General features: G+C 38.4%; 2 protein-coding genes across 5 annotated transcripts in view; one reads left to right on the forward strand and one right to left on the reverse strand.

The window, feature by feature from the left end:
- Positions 1 to 16,405, forward strand: part of C21H12orf60 (chromosome 21 C12orf60 homolog) — a 46,744-nt gene that overhangs the window by 14,060 nt on the left and 16,279 nt on the right. The gene's annotated exons all lie outside the window — the stretch shown is intronic.
- Positions 1,331 to 16,247, reverse strand: WBP11 (WW domain binding protein 11). 4 transcript variants are annotated; one of them, XM_043440205.1, is made up of 13 exons: positions 16,091 to 16,246; positions 15,325 to 15,472; positions 14,036 to 14,150; positions 13,492 to 13,523; positions 12,718 to 12,811; positions 9,654 to 9,850; positions 8,639 to 8,772; positions 8,228 to 8,427; positions 7,430 to 7,621; positions 5,282 to 5,386; positions 4,582 to 4,869; positions 3,484 to 3,666; positions 1,331 to 2,342 (listed from the first exon to the last, which is right to left on the reverse strand). In XM_043440205.1, exons 3-13 carry the CDS (start codon positions 14,097 to 14,099, stop codon positions 1,909 to 1,911), a joined length of 1,923 nt encoding a protein of 640 aa, XP_043296140.1. In that variant the 5' UTR covers positions 14,100 to 14,150; positions 15,325 to 15,472; positions 16,091 to 16,246; the 3' UTR covers positions 1,331 to 1,908. The 4 variants fall into 4 exon arrangements, with proteins under 4 accessions (XP_043296140.1, XP_043296141.1, XP_043296138.1 ...); XM_043440206.1 differs by having other exon boundaries at positions 16,085 to 16,246; XM_043440203.1 differs by lacking the exon at positions 15,325 to 15,472 and having other exon boundaries at positions 16,091 to 16,247.

The raw sequence follows: 16,405 nt of genomic DNA on the forward strand, positions 1-16,405 counted from the left end.
TGACCCCATGGACTGTGTAGCCCACCATACTCCTCTGTCCATGGCATTCTCCAGGCAATATTGGAATGGATAGCCATTCCCTTGTCCAGGGGATCTTCCCACCCAGGGATCAAACCTGGGTCTCCACGATGTAAATGACAAAAACCTACCCAGAATCGACTGATTTCTCCTTTCCTGCAGATGCAGCTAACACATGAAATGTACGATTTTACCAACCAGAAGGATTTTCAGAAGGTAAAACTAGCAATATTAGACAATGACTTTTAAGATAAACCATATAGCTTCCTTAATGTGAAACAGAAATCTCACCCAGAAAAAATATGAACTTCAAGGCAGAACAATAAAAATGTTGCAAACCAAATACCATTATTTACACTTAAAATATTGATCTGAGGATGTAATTGTGTTCTACCTTTGCATATAAACAAAGATTCAATTCACCTGCTGACCCACAATGATTATACTAAAAAATAATAATCCCAAAGTGGTCTGTAGACTGCTCTGGCAGGATCTGCTTTAATTTGAAATAACAACTTCCCAGTCAGAAAAGATCTCAGGACAAATATTTTAAATCTATCAAAGAACTCAGTTGTAAAAAGTCTTATTACTGTACTACCTTTTTTAGGATATCACCAATTTTTGATGAGACACACATGAAAGACATTTACGATACTATGGAAAGAATCAGGTATGCCTAGCCTAAACACAATGTATACATTGTCTATGTGTATACATATGGTGTGTGTCTCCTTGTGTATAAGACACACTTTGGGTCTCTGGACATGAGCCCTTTAACACCAATACCTTCACCAGTAAAATGGGGAAAATATCCCTGGAAGTCATTCCCCAGTATTACTGGATAGATATTAGCACTTTGTAAAAAAAAGACCAATGCAAATTAAAAGCATTAGGCATTCTTATTCATTTTCTGTGCTTTTAATAACAAAAGCTCACAGAAGTGACAAATTCAAAAAGAGCAATAGCAGTAGCCTTTTCTGGCTATTTAACAGCTTAGAATTGATTTAAGAGAACTTTTCACTATTCAACGGATATCCATCCATTCACAGAGCTCTGGAAGAGTAATCTTGGAGAATAAGACTCTTCTTAGCAATAAAACCTCTCAACTTCCTAAGCCAATATATAATAATCCTAAAGGAAAATAATTATCTTTATCCTTTAAAGTTAAAACTTAGTTCTAACCATTTTCAATAAAATTCTCATTCCATATTCCATACCAGAAATGGCAGTTCCTTAAAACCCAAATTTTAAACACTTGCTTTTCTGCCCATGAAAGTTATGTTTATACATTGTCAGTAAGACAGAAGATAGCTTGGTGTAGAACATTTATTTATTTATTCCATGGAACACTCAAAGTTTAGATCAGTGGGAATTTTAATCAATCAAAGAATTGTACATTTTCTTCCCACATATATCGCTTTGTATTAGGAAATGACATTGTGATCCATTTCACTACAATATTACAAAATATTTACAAGAAAATATTAAAAATAACTCAAACATGAAAGGCAAGATGGGGGTGAAATAAACTGGTTTTTCCAGAAATCTCTACTCCAGTGCCCACAGCACACAAGAGAGCCAAAACAAAGTTCCCCTTGATCACAAGTTTCCAAGGAATTGGAGTAGGGGAAGAAACCGGATGAAAATGGTGGTATGAAGGGGGATGGATGTTATTAGCAGCACTGCTTCAATAACCAATTTATTTTGCATGAAATACCCTCTCTTTTATATGCAGTAAATTCTGAACAAGGCTAAACTTTAGGATATTCCTTGAACTGAAATTAAAAATACCCTGACAGTGAAAGCAACTCTTTCACCTAAGCTGAGTAAGAGCCTCTTTCTCCATGAACCACTGATGTGAACAGAAGCCTGATCTAGCATCCAAAGCTGTCACAGCAGCCCTTCCATCTCTTTCATGAAAGCCTCATAGACATCGTCCTTAGTCTGCACCGACACGGGAACAGATGGGCCAGATTTGGGCGCTGTTTTGGCAAGAGGCACAGCAGAATCATCCTCTGACTTTCTCTGGGGAGCAGCAGCAGCCCCTTTATTCTCCCGACGCACCCGCAGTGCGGTGGGCACGAATCGTGTGATCTCTGCCTTGGGATTAGTGATCTGTGGCTTGGCACTGATGGTTGCCGTAGCTTTCTTCTCGATGGTGGCTGCGCTTGTGTCATCCGCCTTGGGTCGTTGGATCAAGTTGGGGGGAGCACTTAGAACCCCCGGGTTGGGTAAGGGAGCTGGTGGGAAGAGCCCAGGTGGGGCAGGTCCAAGGGGAGGCACCAGAGGTGGGCGCATCATGCCAGGACGGGGTGGAGGGATACCTAGATGAAGGAGAACACAATAATAAAATGTAACTACTATTAAGGACTTTACAAACACAGGCTGACAATTTCTTGAAAAGCACAATTTGTAGAAAATAAATCATACTGCCTGCTATCTGAAACTCAGGAATATATTTTGATAGTAAAGAATATTTTTTTTGTAAAACAGTATTCGCCTTCCATCTGTATCCCAATTCTTATGTTTTCCTCCTCTCTTAATAATGCACTACTTTAAAGTAAAAGTAACACCATCAACTGTTTTCAAATATGATCTTAAGATGGCTGAATCTGTAATTTGATAACCTAAGATTTTATTCCATCTGTACAGTGCAGATGCGATCAAGCCAAGGTTGGGATTTGATTCCCATGCATTATTACTGATTTACACAATACTCCTCCTCCTTAAAATGTAGCTGAATGGGCAGGAAATACAATTTTAATGTTGGAATGAGAAAATCTGACTAATCATAAAATGTCACCATTACTGGAAAAGAATTCATGTCCTACTGATGGTTTGGACATACCATTACCATTTACCAGGAAGTGCAGAATAATTTTCTCCAAATACCCTCTTTAAGACTGAGAATAAAGTACCAAATTTCCTCAACCTAGGACACTATTGCTTATACAGACTCATAATTATTCCATATACCACTGAGAGAGAAAAAAATGTCCAAGAACAAGCTGAGGAGCTTAAAAGGAGACCTTCACATTAAATTGAGACAATCAATGTAGTAAACCAGAAATATACCTGCCACATATAAGATCAAAAGGAAATTTACCTATCTAACCTTGACACTGGGTAGAGAGAATGGAAGAAAAAAAACTTCCCCTTGTGATTGTAAATTTAAAAGTTGATACCCATGCAGATGTATAGAATGACTTCACAACTCTAAGTGTGGTCCTAAAAAAAATCTTAAATCAACACTTTAATCCAAAGTGTTCTCTGGCAAGGAAAAGTCCCCTCTGTGACAGCATCCAATTCAAATACCACTGGTAAGAACTTCTACCTAGGCCAGAAGCAATTTAAAAACACCATTTTAAGATACCGCTTGATTTTAGGATACTGAAATGTGAAAATGTCTTAGGACAAATGAAATATATAGCAGACAGATTTTTGTCACAGAAAGCAAAGCTTCACCTGGAGGTGCTGGGGGAGGTAGCCGTGGTGGGGGTCCCCGAGGAGGAGGGCCAGGAGGCAGACCCGGAGGTGGGCCTGGAGGAGGGCCAGGGGGCCGACCTGGTGGCGGGCCTGGAGGTAAAAGTCGGGGTAGAGGCCCTCGGAGCCCTGGCATTCCAGGTGGTCTCAGGAACGGAGGAGCTCCTGAAACGAGAAAAGTGCTTAGTTAACATCAAACAAATATATCTGAAGTAGTAATTGTGGTATAAGATAACTGAGATGTGGTTTCACTTTAACTTAACATCAAATAACTTCAAAATTTATTATGGTCCATTTCTCTTTATTTCCCAGTCCTAACATAAAGCATTTTAAACCACAGCTCTGCTGGGCTGGAGATACACAAAGATGACATTTCTTAAATGGCTCCCACATAAGCTGAAAATGCAGTATGAAAAGCATGGTGCTTTAAGGATCCTCTGAAACTCATTAAGATATACAAAGACCACTGAGAATGTCATAGGATAGGTAATTTTGCTTTGCACTAGTCAGAAGAGAATGACTCAACTGAAAATTTAACTGGCAGACTATCGGACTAAAAATCATAATTGGCCAGTAAGTTTTATATGTTGTTTCAAGCTGTAAATTAACTTATTATACTTTTAAGCTGAAGACCTGATTAATACTGATGACTTCAGTCTCTAACTATACAGATTACACTAACATCCAGTAACTCCCAACCAAAGACGGATATGCAGTAGCATCTACTGTGCTCTCGTCCTATTCACAACCGAGAACTGGGTCAACTCGGTATACTGAAGAGTAATTCTAAACAGCTCAGTTATATACTCTAGTTTCTGCTTGCTAAACTGCTAATATCAGAACTGATAAACTCTGAAAAAGAAGAGCTCTGGAGAAAGAGACAGCTGTCACAAGTTCTATGACTTGCAAACCATGTTCTAGGAGTGAGCAAGTTGTGCTTATCCTTGGAGAATCTTGATTTCTTAGAAAATTACACTAGCAGGAAACCAGAAATCATTACTGCTAATGATGTCTACTTTCTGGAATAACTTCACTGTAACCACATTTAGGCTTATTTATTTATAGCAAGTAAGTACTTACCTGGAGGTGGTCCAGGAGGAAGGCCTGTAGGTGGTCCAGGTGGCCGTAAAGGTGGAGCAGGTGGCGGTCCAAGCGGAGGTGGTCCTGGCATGGGGGGTGCTTGTATCTGAGATGGAGGAACAGACTGTGGAGGGGCTTGCTGCTGGGAAGCTGCAGATGTGCCATCAGAGAGAGACTCCTCTTTGTGCTGCTTCTGTGACTGCTTCTCTGCTTCGGAATCATCTGACTCTTCATCGTCGTCCTCTGAAAACTCCTCGACTTCTCGGCCCTCCTCGGGGATTTCCTGCCCTGAAAGAAATTGGAAACCAGACAAATGGAGCAGATTCGTATTTTACAGCCTGTGAAATAGCAATGCCTACAACACATGCTCAATAAATGCTTTCTTAAAATTAACAACCAGTCTCCTTCAACAGAATACTCAGATACCCAAGAATACAGTAGTATTCTTCTCATCCATACTAGGGCAGCAGAGTGCAAGGAGTCCAAGTTTAGAACAAGATAGACCAGATAGACCTGGACTTAAATGCCAGTCCAACTATTTACTGGCTGGTTAACTTTGGGCAGCTTACCTCAATGTCTCCAAACCTTGACTTTTGAAAAACAAGAATTTATTACTTGATTGCTAAGATATTAAATAGAAAAATGTATGTAAAGCAACTGGCAGGAGGAAATATCAATCACTGTTCTTTCCATGCCTCACCTGCCATTCGAAGCATCATGGCTTGGAGAGGAGTCAGCTCCTTCATGTTTTTCTTCTTCTTCTTTCTAGATTTTCCAGGCATATCTGCAAACCGTACACTTAGACCTAAAGGATCAGAGAAGGGAAAGGATCAACAAAATTCAGTATATGTTTACTATAAACAAAATACTAGCTATAACTGCTTCCCACTACTTGGCAAAAAGACAGAGCTATATTAAAGACAGTAAATCAAATGCCCACTGGTGGTAAATACATGCTACAGTGATTTTAAAGTTGAAAGTGAAAGTGTTAAGTCACTCAATCGTGTCCGACTCTTTGAGACCCCATGGACTGTATAGCCCACCAGGCTCCTCTGTCCATGGAATTCTCCAGACAAGAATACTGGAGTGGGTTGCCATTTCCTTCTCCAGGGGATCTTCCCAACCCTGGGATTGAACCCAGGTCTCCTGCATTGCAGGAGAATTCTTTACTGACTGAGCCACCACTACTGAAAACTTTATGCCAATAAAACTGAACATGCCAATGAAAGTAATTGATAATTTTCTAGAAAAATGTTACTTACAACTGGCCAAAGGGGTGACAAGATCAGAAAATAGAAATTAAAATGGTAATCAAATAAAAGTTCCTCAAAGGCACCTGGCCCAAATAACTTTACAAGGAAATTCAGCCAAATGTTAAGTTAGAGCAATTTCCTGTAAAAGGGCACAGGAAAAGATGGAGTGCTATCCAGAACTTGAAGCTAGCAGAACCCACATACCAAAATAAACCTGCTGGCCAACATAAAACATAAGCAGATTGAATTCGACAGTGTTTTAAAAGAAAATAACTTCATAAACATGTAGGGTTGGTCCCAGAAACGCAAAAATGAGTTAACATTAGAAAAGCCATGAATGTAATTCATTACAATAAACAGCAAAAAGAAAGAAAAATCATTAACAATATCCCAAGAGATGATTAAAAAGTATAATTAAAACCTCTTAGCAAACTTAGACTAAAAGGGAACTCCTTAACCTGACAAAGGCTCTCTACCAGACACCTGAAGATGCTAAATGGTATAGTATTAGGAGCGTTCTTATTCTTAGATGGTAAACATTTATAGGATAAAAGTTCTATGTAGGCAGGCTTTAGTTTCGTTTACTCTGCATCCTTAGTGTGTAGAAAAATGCTTTGTACATAGTAAAAACTCAATTATTAGCTGAATATCAAGTCATAGTTAGGATAACCATTTCCAACATATGTGCATCAATGAATATATTGATATTTGTATTCATCATCATTCAATATATAAAAAAATTAGTTCGTCCAAAAAGAGGAAAATGAGGCAAATGACCACAGTCTAGAGAAAAAGGGAACTGGTGTGGCTCTAGCAACTTTCCACTTTCCAGTACCACTTCTTACCTAAGTGTCCTCTACCATTTTTCACTACCAGTTCTATCTACCTCTTTAAACTAGCTTTCTGGTTTGCAACCATGATTTAAGGAATATCTGGAGAAAATTTTATCATCATTATCAATACTGTAATATTACTAATATATAAATACTGTTTTGAAGACTGCAATTACAAAAGAAGCTCCAAGGCTACTAGAATATGACAGATGGTACATTTTGTAAATTCCCTTAATGAATGACATAGCTACTTTCTGAAAGTACATGTAGCTCAGTCTGAATTTATAATAAACAGATAACATACATTATAAGTACGACGTTTCCATTAAACCATGACTCCACTCACAGGTTTACCTTTTCTTGTTCACTTAAGACTGCATGAACATAGAATAATATAAAGGACTTCAAACATAGATATGTAAACAGACTCATTAAAAAACAATCAGGTGAATATGGTTTTCTTCCTACACATAACCATGATAGGACATCCTTATGCATTTTCCCCAAAAGTGGACTTTACTATGTAGATTTTTTTTAAAAAAATCACATACACAGCTCAGTTTTTTTTTCCTCTCACAAACATCCACCAGCTACTTACTGTGTGTCAACAACGTTGAGACTTTGGAGTTACAAAGATGAATAGAGCACTGATCCTCCTTTCAAGGCACTCACAATTACTTTCATGGATCCATTAATAAATCAAGACCTTCAGCTTGTGTGCTTTTTATTGCTTAATACCATGAAACTTTCATCTTCACATACCTGATTTTTTTTCTTCATTGTTTTCTCTCTCAGTGTCATCACGGTGTACAAATTCATCCCCTTCACTTTCTCCATCTGATCTGTCACTGTCGCTGTCATCAGTACTGTCGTCATGCTTATCCTGGTCCATGTCTTCAGGATAGCCATCATCTTCACTGGTGCTAGAAACATCATCGTCATGACCCCGCTGAGCTGGAAAGGGAAGAGGGAGCCAGGATCAAGTTACATAGCTGGATCCTATATGGTACCCCCAAATACAGAAAGCCAGGCTATTTGACTCAGAATAACTCGATTAAATTTTATCTATATGAACTCAGCTATTCACATAGTCTGACAATATTTCCACTTGACAATAGTTTTAAATTCTCCTTTTTTATAATGTAAGATTTTTTTTAAAGCTTTGAAGCTTTAAGTTTCAATTTTGAAATTGAGAACAAATTCCACTCAGAAAGCTACATAAGGACATGCACAATCATTGTAACTGTATACAAGGATGCTCTAGTCGAATGAAAATAAAGCTAAATGGGAAACAAGTACACAAGTGACCAATTTTTAAGGTACTGACGGTAAGAGAGTGTATCTTCAAGGAAAGTCTACTTTAAAATACAACAGACATTTCTATAGTTCCTTATGCATACTGTTTTCCTGAGTAGATCTATGATTTATCCATCTGTTGGTATGTACAGGGTAGCCTCATTTATTTCCCAGGTTCTGAGGGTGGTGAACAAGATGTTATACAGCTAAATTAAAAGTGAAGGTGGAAAGGTTCTAAGAGCAAAAGGAATAGTCACTCCTTACCAAGTTCAGGACTATATAACATGTCTTCATCTCGCCTACGAGCGGGAAGATCTAGGGCAAAGCCCACTTTGCGGCCATACATTTGTAAGACTTGAGGAGGAGGTGGGCCCGGAGGAGGACCTGGAGGTTTCCTGCCAGGGGGCAAACGTGGAACGCCATGTCCAAGAAGAGGAAGTATAGAAACTGCCCGAGTTGGAGGTCTGTAAAGAAAATTTACAGCAATCACATTACCAATAATGAGATATCCGCTTCCTCTTCTAAACAATTTTTAAAGGAGCTCTCAGGTTCTATCTAACCAAAGAACTGCTTACATCCCCACTGTCCTTTACTTTCCACTGCAATAATACTGGCACAGGATAGTCAAAAGGTGCTTTTACTACATGCTACTGGGTTCTGTTACCACTGCCTTACCCATAGGCTGAGGTCTTCTTAAGGATGGAGGGTGGCTGGGCCCCAGGAAGTGGAATGTCCTGGATCAAGATGTTGGAAGGAGCATGCGGCATATCTGGCAGAGGAATACTCTCCACTTCCACATGCTGGGCATTCTGAAAGAGAGTGTCTTCTGGTCAGTAAGAGTAATCCCCCAACTCAACACCACAAACTCTACATCAGCTATTTCATTACCTGGATTTGCTTTCCACCTAACATTAAGTATCATGAGAAACAAAGCCAAGTCAACATTTTTAAGATTGTCAGTTAGTTGAAACCTCTGGATAGTATGTATTCAGTGGTAGCACTTGGACTCTAAAATTAGCCTGCTGCTGTTGAATTCCTGTCACATACAAGCTGTATGATGAAGTAAGTAACCTTAGCTTTCTTATCTGTAAAATGGGACCCATGCTACATACTTTACCAAATTAAATCATTTTTAAAAACATTTTGTTCTTGAGGCACAATTTACAATAAAATGTACAAATTCAGTGAATTTTGACAAATGCATATAATTTCATACTTACTCCCAATCAATCCTTAACACTATCCCAAGGCCACTACTGATACAAATTTCTTCCTCCATAAATTAGTTTTGCCTGGTCTAGAATTTCATGTAAATGGAATCATAACCATGAAGAAAGGATAGTATGTTTTTGAGATTTAGCCATTAAAAATTTTACCTCATGTTTTTTGGATTATTAGCTGGTCATTCCCTTTTATTACTGAGTAGCATTTAATTTTAGGAAAATGTAACAGTTTATCAGTCATCTCATTAATGGGTAGCTGGGCTGTTTCCACTCCAGCTATTACTGTAGTGGCAGGTAGATAAAGTTCCCTTGCATAAACACAGAGGGTTAGATTTGCTGGCTAATGGGGTAGATATATGTTTAGTCTGACAAGAGGAGGAGGTTCAACATCAAGTTTCCCATTATCAACTTTAAGAGTAAGTCTAACTATAAAATTCTAGTTTAGCTCTCAAAAGAAACGTGATTACCTTGACAGCATCAAAATATTGACTAAGTTGAGCCCTCTTCTGTTCATATTCTACTTCTAGCTTTCTCAATTCTTTGTAAATATCTGGATTCTCTTTCTCATAGAGTCGTAGAATACGTTCAAATGTTTCACGTAGCTTTTTACGCTTGTCTTTCAGCACTTTCTCATTTAACTGTGGCTGCTGCACTGGGTTAAACTCTGAGAGGAAAAAAAGCAGATTATGGCATTAAACACACACAAAAAAGTCACTTCAACAGATTACATCATTTATTAAAAATACACTTACATGTTAAAACTTTTCAAAAGGGGATTTAGACACCAGATATATTCTTGTCAAACAAGAACTGTACATTTATTGACATTTCATCCCTTTAAGATGCCTATTAATTTTACTTCCTTTCCTAAAAAATGTCACCTGACTTTATTTTTATTATCATTGTAATAAAAATCAATTTCATTCCTCTGTGCTAACAACCTGATACAGCTGTTAGTATATCAACAACTATAGGCCTGGGCTTACATACTACACTGGGTCCGTCATTGAATTCTGAGATCCTGCGCACTTAAACTCTCTGATCTTCAGCTTCTTCATCTGGAAAATGGGGACATCAACTACTTCACAATCAAGCTCTGATGATCAAATGAGACTGCAAACATAAACTGGTATCTGGCTCACCACTCAACTACTATTTTTGTATGAGTTAGTGTTCCTTGTTGAGCTACTTAAACCTTTCTCTTCCGGTGTGTTCAACATGGAGCTTAATTTGGTCTCCAAGAGGGACCAGAAGGGATTGGATTAGCACAGGACTTCCAGGTCTGCCTGGTCAACCATACCTGCCTCCCTCCATCTCCTTTTGCCAGTGACTGACTCCGAGATCAACCGGCACGTGAGCCAAATTGGGACCAGATCCTTCTCCAAGACTTTAAATATGGGAAAGAAGCTCTCACATGTAGGAATGAAATAAACCTAGAGCTGTCCATGGCCTCATCTCTCAACCATCACTAACTCCACCACATATTCCACCTTCTTTCCAAGAAATTCACTGGCTGGACAGAATTTCTTCTACCTAAGAAATTCACTAGGTCAGACAGATGGACAGTCTTGCTCAAAATATTTGGGTTTTTGAGGCCCACTTCCCTCCAGGATTTCCCAATTATGGGAGTCAAGGAATACTTTTTTCTGTTTAAATTAGTTTGTATTGAGTTTTATGAATTATAATTAGAGCTCTGATGACTAGTGTTCCTTCCTCCTTTTTCTTAAAAGAATCACAAGCTTACTTATTATCTTTCTTAAATCTTATTAACACTTTGATGATGTATTATTCAATATCAGAAGTGTGGTCTCAAACCACACTATTCCTAGTGTGATTCATGAAAGTGCTAAGTGTTTAACTTTAAATCCCAGCTGTGCCCCTTTTGAACAGTGTAACCTTGAGAAAGGTAATGTCTCTGTGCCTAAGCTTCCTCAACTGTAAAGGAGGGACAATATACCCACCCAAAAGAGCTGTTGCGAAAGTGAAGATTAAATGAAAATGTGGGGGAAAAAAAAAAAGAACCAATCCTGGCATGTAACAAGATAAAAAAAGCTAAATAAACCTAAGTTATTAATACATAATTTGGGGTCATTTAATAGGTAAATATCCTGACATGCCAGGGAAAGCAATTGTCCCTACCAATATTTAGACTAGAGGCAACAAGTGGAATCAGTTATAGCTGAACTGGGAGGGAGATGATGCAGTTTGACCCAGAACTCTTGCCCAGGCTGGCTTCAGTATCTCCCACATTATTTGAGAAAGCTTTTAATACCACAACCCCACATAACTGGATGTTTTTGGAACCCTACTTAATGCATCACTGAGAAGTTTCACTGCATCTCTTTCACTCACTATCTGTTTTTTTGGGCAAACCAGAAACCTGTATGGAAACCTTTGTAAACAAAACTTGTAAAGATTCTTTCAAAATGCAATTAAAAAAAAAAATGCAGGGGACAGAAAGCAGAATTGGCAAAAACTTGACAGCTGAAAACTATGGAGTTAATTAGACTATTTTTGGATGTTTGAAAGCTACTAAAAAAAAGGAAAATTAAAAACTCCATGTTCTCAAGTTAACAGAATGGGTTGAATACAGAATCCATTTTGTGACTCTCCTCTGTATTATTTATAACTACCTAAAGTCACTTTAGGCCATTCTGGACTCCTACTTTTAATTAATTGTAATCTGTTAAAAATACTTCCAAAGACTTTTTTCCTTTCATACCTGTAAGTATAAAGTATATAAATAAGGAAATAAGGGTTAATCAAATATGTTATACAATCTTTGGGACTTGGTAAAACTGCATTCTATTTTGAAGAGGTTTTTTAAACTAAAGGAACTTCTCTGTGAGTTAGAATAGAACTTCCGGTGGCAGCATCACAGATGATTCTCAAGCAACTCAGATACAAGAAAAGATAACATGCAGTTGTTTCATATGGATTCCAGTAATGACAAAGCAGTGATACTGAAGATGCACATGATGAGACTAGATAAAATTATCCTATATAATGCAAAAAAGGAAGAAATTCTAATAGGATATTTTTAAAAATGTGATTTTAAGTATTTGATTTCTTCTATATCCTTACTAAGTAGTCATTTATCTTTGGATCGTCTATTGGAAAAGACGGGCAACGGACACATTCATGGTGGCCTAATATTGAGATTTACATGGTAGGTGCCAACATTGAAACCCAAAACAAAAAAAGCCCAAGGTGATTTCAAAAAGCACTTAGTCTTCTCTTAAAAAAATGAACTGGCCAAACTGAGCTTTTGTTATCTTATAAATAACAATTAGCTAAAGCTAAATAACGGCCTCCCTCTTATTCTAGATGAGATTTAAAGTTGGTAACATCCCTTCACTTCATTTTGTTTTTCTAACGCTAAAACTAAATCCAAGCATCGCATGCTGTCATGCTTTCTGTATTTCTGTATCTGTAATTCTTATATCTGTTCTGCTTCACTCATTAACTGCCTGTCTCTATGTATCAGACTATTATCTCTGCTATAAAATCCATCCCTTTACAAAATCTTACCCATTTCATCCAATTTTTCCATGTCCCGGATAATTTGTTTGGGATCCTTCATCTTTAAAACTGCAGCTCGTACCATCATGCGCTGTTTTTTGTTCTTAAAAAAAAGAAAAAAGAGCACAATTTGCAGAAGCTGAATACTCCTGAGTTTTCATTTCAATGTGTCTCAAAAATCCATTTAAACTGAAGTTGAACTTCTTAGTTTCTGATCACTTGTTTCAACCACTGCAAACAGGAGTAGTATCATTTTTTTATTCCCCCAAATGTTTGCAGTTTAGACAAAAAGATCTAAGTTTTGCAAAATTTAATGCTAGCAATGAAACAAGAATGAACAGCTGGAAACTACTGAAAAACTAGGTTCTCTCAGTGTGTTAAGGCATGACACTAAAATGCAAATTCTTTTTTATTCCGGGGACACTTTTCCACAAATTCAACAAAATCATCCTCAGGAAAATTTAGTGTCACATTTACTTCCATTCACTAATTCAGTAGCTTCCAACAAAGCAGTTAAATGGCAAGAGAAGCATTTCTTAAAGTATTTCTTTAAGTCACTGAGAATGGTAATCAAATAAAAAATGTTATAATAACTCATCATGAGCTTATCTACAAACTTAGTTCGGTTTCCCAGCACTGTGGCTTAGTAAATCATATGGTTTGTTATGAGAAGCATAAAGTATCTTTTCTGGCAAATAAATGGAAATGTTTCTAAATCCACTCATCTCAAATAAGAGGGGTCAAATTACACTTATGTCTAACAGGATGCTTCTGGAATCATACCTTCTTTAATTCTCTTTTCCGAGCTTCTTTTCCTTAAGAGAGGGAGAGAATATAAAACTTAAAGCCTTGAACATTAGCATTTTCTCCAATTTAATACAAGTAATTTTTTACTGTCAGAGGTTGCTCTGTGAGCTCTAGGATATTTAACACCATTCCCTGCCTCCACTAGATACCAATAGCACCCTTCTAATTATGCCAACCAAGACTGCCTCAAGACATTTTTAAGTTTCTTAAAAAAATAACTATGAATCTGAAAAGATGCCATAAAGTACTAAAAAGGCACTTACAAAGCAATTTGTTAAAAATGCCACATACAAAAAAGAAGGCTTTAAGCTAATTCTACTTTGCAAGTCAACCAAATTAAAAATATGGGTACTACCTTTTGTTGCATGTTTAAAGTTTTAATCATGTGCCCACTAGAACAGTAGATAACTTTAATTAACAAATACTACAGATCTTGTAATTAAGAAAATAATAAAATAGACTCCCTGAGGCAATTTTTACCACCCCTCTTCTTCATCATTCCACATTAATGGACACTTACTGGCTTGGTCTGTAGGGTTCATAAATTTTCCACTTTTGGTGGATGACGTGGATCTCCGCCCCATGTTGACAAGTTGTTTGATTTACTTGCTTATTTAAAAAATAAAACCTAAAACCTGTGAAGACAAAAAGGCTTATTTTTCCTTAATTTACAAGATTTTTTCCTTTTTATATTTATAAACTTTTCTTCCCGACCATCTCTGAAAAGAAACTTTGATTATTAAGACCTTGTTCTTTCCCTAGTTTTAACTTAATGCCCAGGAAAAACAGCTTCAACTTCTCCAACCACAAAAAATTAGATCCCTATTATTTATAAAGGTAATGAGTATGAAGATTACTACAAGATTACTACTATCATTAACTCATCAATTAACTTTCTTTTATGGATCACAGCACTGACCCATCAATTGGAAAAAATCAATCATCAAAGAATGTTTCAGCAATATGACACACACTATGTACATGAGAGGTCATTTGTTCTTTTCTTATATTCTCCCTTGATTTATATGCAGGCTGAAAAAGGAGTAAAAGGGAAATGAGGGTAATGATCTAGGCTCAAGGACAAATAGCTCATCCTTGTCCTTCTCCATGGTTTCTTGGCCTGTATTCTCATCACCACTAAGACAGTAAAAACTCATCAATTTAAGCCTATTTATTAATTTAGATTTAGTTCCAATTCAGATATAATTCTTGATTCTTAAGCAGAAACTTAAAAACATAAAACCACAAATAGTCAAAATATTATATGAGCTTGTATAAAAATCAAGATACAAATTTTTCTTACTAATGTCTACTTGACTCCTGACTTGTATTATTTAAGGTAACTGAAAGGAGTAATTGTGTATGAGGGAAAATATTTTGTAAGTCAAAACTTTAATTGACCTAAGAAATTATTATGGGTTTCCCAAGAGGCGCAGAGGTAAAGAAAGAGCCTGTCAGTGCAGGAGATGCAAGAGACTTGGGTTCGATCCCTGGGGGAGGCAGATCCCCAGAGGAGGAAATGGCAACCCACTCCAATATTATTGCCTGAAAAATCACCGGGACAGAGGAGCCTGGAGGGCTACAGCCCATGGGGTCGCAAAGAGTTGGCCAAGACTGAGCACACGTGCAGGAAGACACTATCATAATCACCTCTTCCAGTTATTCCAAATGGATGACAACTTTCTGATACTTTGCTCTTTCCAGTAAGAAAGAGTAATAAATTTCCTTCCCTTTGAAAGCAGACACTTTTAAAGGGAGGTAAAGGGAAGATCATGAGGTAGATTTTTTAAACGGACCATAGAATTATACCTTCCCTTCACGAAGGTTTTGTCAGGCAAGTTTATTAGTTAAGGCGTCTTCCAGAAAGTATCCAACTGCCTTGATTTCTGCTAAACGCTTCAAAGCTGTTCCAGTCGCAACTAATTTACCCTGTCAAGGGTTTGCTTTCTCAGAAAAACTGGAATTGGGGAAGAAAGGAAGCGAAAACAAGCAAAATTAGCACAAATACAAGCACTCACATCTTTGAAGGCCTGTATCTTTTTTGCTTCCCTCTCTCAGTTATCCTTAGGCTCATTTTTTTTTTTTTTTTAACCCTCTTCTCCCACAAATGAAACCTAGGATAGTTACAGAGGACACTAGAGCCTTAGTCTGCACAAACTACTTGTCTTGTCTAAACCCAGATGAGATGGGTAAATCCGGTCACGAATCTTTTAGGGCAACTTTCAACAGTCAAAGAGGCTCCCAAGGGACGGAGCCCAAGTCCAGCAAAGGAGCCAACAGCATTTGCAACTGCCGAAACCATAGCGACGGTTGATTCCCGACTCGAGGTAGCAGCAAGCCTAAGGCAACCAACCGGTCAGCGTCAGGAGGCGGCACTGACCGACCCAGGCGAACACAGCCGCTTAACCGCTGGACGCAGCGCCGCCCAAAGAGACCCCCTAGTCCGCGATTGGGGAGACCCCAACCGCGGAGAAGAGCGGGACTGAGGGGCCTGGCGTTCCCGAGGCAACCGCGCGGGCCCCGCGAAGGGACGGGAAAGGTGAAGTAACGGAGTGGAACGATCCCGCACACTCACGCTTCTGCTGGGCTCCTGGGGCTGTGAGAAGCGGGGAGGGGACGATTCTCGGCCCGTTTGACTTCGTAGGGGCCTTCACCTCGGCCTTTCGGTCAACCACCCAACCACCGCCATCTTGAAACCTCGCGCCCCTCCGCCATCCCTACGTCACTTCCGGGCCGAAGATCTCCGCGTTTCTTCGCCCTGGAACCATAGAGAGTAACTGAGAGCTGCAGGACCAGAGTCCCTTCCGCCCCAATACAGTACCGAATTGGTTGGTTATCGGCTAAGAGCCCGCCTCCACCACTCAGTTCAACGGTTTCATGTTGATTGACA

This window comes from Cervus canadensis, chromosome 21 (genome assembly GCF_019320065.1).
Source record: "Cervus canadensis isolate Bull #8, Minnesota chromosome 21, ASM1932006v1, whole genome shotgun sequence".
NCBI lineage: Eukaryota > Metazoa > Chordata > Mammalia > Artiodactyla > Cervidae > Cervus > Cervus canadensis.

What these genes read in the sequence shown, in the direction of transcription:
- WBP11 (XM_043440203.1), bottom strand. Translation starts at nt 14,099, where the DNA reads ATGGGGCGGAGATCCACGTCATCCACCAAAAGTGGAAAATTTATGAAC. An exon ending in GTTATATAGTCCTGAACTTG is followed by an intron (nt 7,622 to 8,227) that starts GTAAGGAGTGAC and finishes TTCCCTTTCCAG; the next exon opens with CTCAGCGGGGTCATGACGAT. An exon ending in CAATGAAGAAAAAAAATCAG is followed by an intron (nt 5,387 to 7,429) that starts GTATGTGAAGAT and finishes CTGATCCTTTAG; the next exon opens with GTCTAAGTGTACGGTTTGCA.